The sequence below is a fragment of the Eurypyga helias genome, unplaced genomic scaffold (genome assembly GCF_000690775.1).
Source record: "Eurypyga helias isolate BGI_N326 unplaced genomic scaffold, ASM69077v1 scaffold346, whole genome shotgun sequence".
Lineage (NCBI taxonomy): Eukaryota > Metazoa > Chordata > Aves > Eurypygiformes > Eurypygidae > Eurypyga > Eurypyga helias.
This window is the reverse complement of record NW_010258307.1, coordinates 3,878-7,659: the sequence shown is the minus strand read 5'-3', so window position 1 is coordinate 7,659 and position 3,782 is coordinate 3,878. Positions and strand designations below refer to the sequence as shown.

Genomic DNA, 3,782 nt, shown 5'->3' with positions numbered 1-3,782 from the left:
CTGAAAGATCTAGCTGACAGTATCAGAGCCTACAGATTTTACTTTCAAAATGGAATTAGGCCCTTTGTCATTGAAATGACAGACTTAGCTTGCCCAAAGGCATGTTCCAGCCAGAACCACGGAAACAACATATAACCAGGACAGGCAGCTGTAGGCACAGAATAACACAAGCCCACAACTTAGTTCCTCCATGGAAATGCAATGTTACTGGAGGGCTCAGTGGAAAAGAGCCAGGAGACAGAAGATTCTCTTTGTTAAAGTCGATAAGCCTAAATGGGATTTCATCCCACTTCCAGAGGGTGCTTTTATGTTGCACAAACACAGCCAGAGCTGGCACTCATCTCATTCTGAACTCCCAGGCAGAGTGTTTGATGCTGCCACTGTGAACTCTCAGCAGCCTCTTTCATGCCAAGATACCGTGGGGAAAAAGAAAAGCTCCCAACCTGAAATGACTGACACTCGTACAGCAAGGAAATTACATCGCAAACTCTCCTTCCTGAAGGCGGTGTGAGCTCTGGGAGGCTGATGTGTGAATGACTGACACTCGTACAGCAAGGAAATTACATCACAAACTCTCCTTCCTGAAGGTGGTGTGAGCTCTGGGAGGCTAACCACACTCTGCCTCAGGTGCCTTTGCCACCCTCATGGCTACGGTAATATCTTGTTGGCGGACGTTTATCCATCCTTTTCGCATCGTTCCTCTTCCTTCTCAAGCTGTAGCAGCACAGCCTCCGAGTCCCCAACTCGTACAGCAAGGAAATTACATCACAAACTCTCCTTCCTGAAGGTGGTGTGAGCTCTGGGAGGCTAACCACACTCTGCCTCAGGTGCCTTTGCCACCCTCATGGCTACGGTAATATCTTGTTGGCGGACGTTTATCCATCCTTTTCGCATCGTTCCTCTTCCTTCTCAAGCTGTAGCAGCACAGCCTCCGAGTCCCCATGTCAGCAGCCTTTAAGCTGTTCCCAAGACATCCACGTGCCCCCACAAGGAACCGTACGCCCGCTTTACGTGCTTGCTGCCGAGGTGGCACAGGGGACAGCTGTCTTGCCGTGGGCGCCCTCCGAATGCTGAGGGCAGCTCTTACTCGGCATTACCTGGAGGCAGAGGAGCTCGGTGCCTGCCAGCAACATCCTTTGCCTTTACAATTTACAGCATCAGACGACCTGACCACAGACACCTACTGGCTATGCGCAACCCCCATCCAAAACCAGAGGCGTGTTTTGAAACCCACTGTCCCCGCAGCAGCGACAGCTACTACACCCTGTACTTTTCCCGAGGAAAAGCTGGGGTGTGGTCTTACAGGATTCATGTTGCCCTCAAACCAAGTTGGGGTGTTTCGGCAGCATTTGGCATGGGTTATTTTGCCCAACTTCTATGCTTCGGGACCTGTGTTTTTGCACTCTTGCATCTTCCAAGCACCCAGCTCCTCTGACTCCGAGGCTCTGCCTGTAAATCAAGACAAATGGTCTCTCCGTGGTAGATTGTCTCTCCTACACATCTTTTTAGAGAGTCATCTGCTACATGGTTCCCACCATAAAGGCTAGGAACCAGAGTCTGCTGTTAGAAGTGTTCATGGCCCCGGTAGCTAAGCATATTCCAAGTTCTCCTACCGTGTCCAATTCCTAATGGTCTCTCCAAACACAGCACAGGCAGGTCTCCTCCTCCCCAGCTGCCCCAGGAGTTTTGTGCTGTTACAGTGTTCAATTCCTAATGGTGAGTGCCATCAAAAGCCCTGGGCTGTTTGGGAAGAAGATACAAAATCTGTTGCTCTTCTCCCCTGGCATTCACCAGAGCACTCTTTTCTAGCGAGTAACTACTCTCCCAGAAAACCTAGGCAGCACAGGATGCTCTTCTCCCTATTCCTGAAAGTGCTCGGGGCAAACTCCTTTACACAGAACCACGCGCAGGTAAAACCAGGGTAGGTGTCACAAAGAAACCTGCAGGTTCTGTGTCAGGTGCTCAGCACGTGGATGTCGCTGTAGCCAAAAATCCACGCTGCCCTGCTAAGGAGACAGCAGAACTTTTTTTTTTAAGTTCTTTTAAAAGCTTTTGTTTATCATCAGGTACTGCCCAGGTACGCACTTCCCTGAACGTGTTACCCAGCGTTGCAGAGCCCCTGCCAAAGCACACATTCCTGTCTGTCTCCCACAGGTGTATCGGGATCCTGGGCAGTCTGATCCCATTTCCAGGGAAGCATTACTGGGAGGTGGACGTTGAGGAAGACACAGAGTACAGAATTGGCGTGGCTTTTGAAAACACGCCGAGACATGGTTACCTGGGGGCAAACAACTCATCCTGGTGCATGAGGCACATCATCACCCCGTCCAGGTAAGGGCTGCGGCGGCTACAGGTCTCCTACGGGAACAGCTACGTGTGCACCTGCAGGCAGAGCGGCACAGAGCTCCTCCGTGTAGGGGGCAGCCAGAGATGGTGTATCCAAGCCCCGGCCGAGCACCTTGAACCAAATCCTGCTGCTTCATGACGTGGGCAGTCCCAGGAACAAATCTGAATAACCTCCACCTTACAGGAGTGAGCTGTGAGGGCCTTGCTTTAGGTCACCAAAACCCCAGCGGGAAGACAGAGATCCATGTAACCCAGAAACCACGCGTCTGCCTAAAACCAGTATGTAACTGGTTTTGCTCTCCCTCCCACTAGGAAGTACCTAGCAGCCACACCTGCATGCAGAGGTGCCAGCTCCGACACCTCAGCTGACCCCACACACCATTACTAGCATCACTGCCTTTGGCTCCCGGGGAGATTCAGGCACCCGGTGAAGCATCCCGGAGCAAGAAAACATGCCACATTCCCCGGCATCCCGGTGCCTGCAAGCTGCCAGGTGCACAGTCAGCAAACGGCAGGGGTGGCACAGCTGGGGCCCAACTCTGCCCGTCCCCTGCCCGCTGGCACGCAGGGAGAGGTGTGGGATGCAGCGCCGCGGCACACGCTCCTCCCCAGGCACCTGCTGCTCTCGCCCAGCCACTCCTTCGCAGGGCTGGCGAGAAATGCTGCCTAATGAGGGAGACCAAACCCGCTAACGACTCTCCCAGACACTGCAGGCAGGCTAATTGGATTTCCTCGCTACCTTGAGCTAAGAGGTACCTTGAGGTTTGTCCTCATTCCGGGGCAGCGAGCACGGACTTGAGAGAGGAAAGGGAGCTGGGCCCAGTTTGAGTCGCGGCCATACCTGCTCCGGCGGGGAAGTTCTCGCAGGTTTGAGTGGTGTGGGTGGAGGGGGCGGTTAGCGAAGAAGCTGGCCCTTACGAAATGCCTGCTAACTTACTTCAGCTGAACAAATCTCATTTCTGCTCAGAAAGGCACACATTCCCATAAAAGTCTCCCATTTTCAGTTACAGCGTGCCACACTAGCGAGAGCTGAGTACCTCAGCTTTGATCAGTGACTACACGGGGAAGTGGGCTGCCCTCACGCTAAAGCTGCTGAGGTACAGAGCAACTTCCCGGCCTCCAATAATCCACAGTCCGGGAAGCACAACTAAAAGACGTCACCCTCTAGTAAACGAGAGCAAAGAGTGGAACTTCCCCGTCAACACGGCGCTGGCTGAGCAGGGAGGTCCTGCAGGAAAAGCAGCCGGAAACATCATTTAGAGAGCGGGGTTTGGAAAGTGATGTCAGATAGTCCCGTGACCGTGGCAGGGAAGAGGCTCAGTACCACAGGAGCAGGCGGGCAGCACGGCAGGGCCTGGAAGGATGGGACAGCCGCCTCGCCACCTCTCTCCCTGGCAGTGCCTTACAGCTATCCAGGGGCGAGGCTGAGGGCATGG

General features: G+C 53.7%; 1 protein-coding gene across 1 annotated transcript in view; it reads left to right on the top strand.

The window, feature by feature from the left end:
* FSD2 (fibronectin type III and SPRY domain containing 2) overlaps positions 1-3,782 on the top strand; it is a 16,625-nt gene that overhangs the window by 12,197 nt on the left and 646 nt on the right. Inside the window, exon 11 of the mRNA XM_010154271.1 lies at positions 2,155-2,331. Coding sequence (XP_010152573.1) covers positions 2,155-2,331 — 177 coding nt within the window. The remainder of the gene's footprint in view (positions 1-2,154; positions 2,332-3,782) is intronic.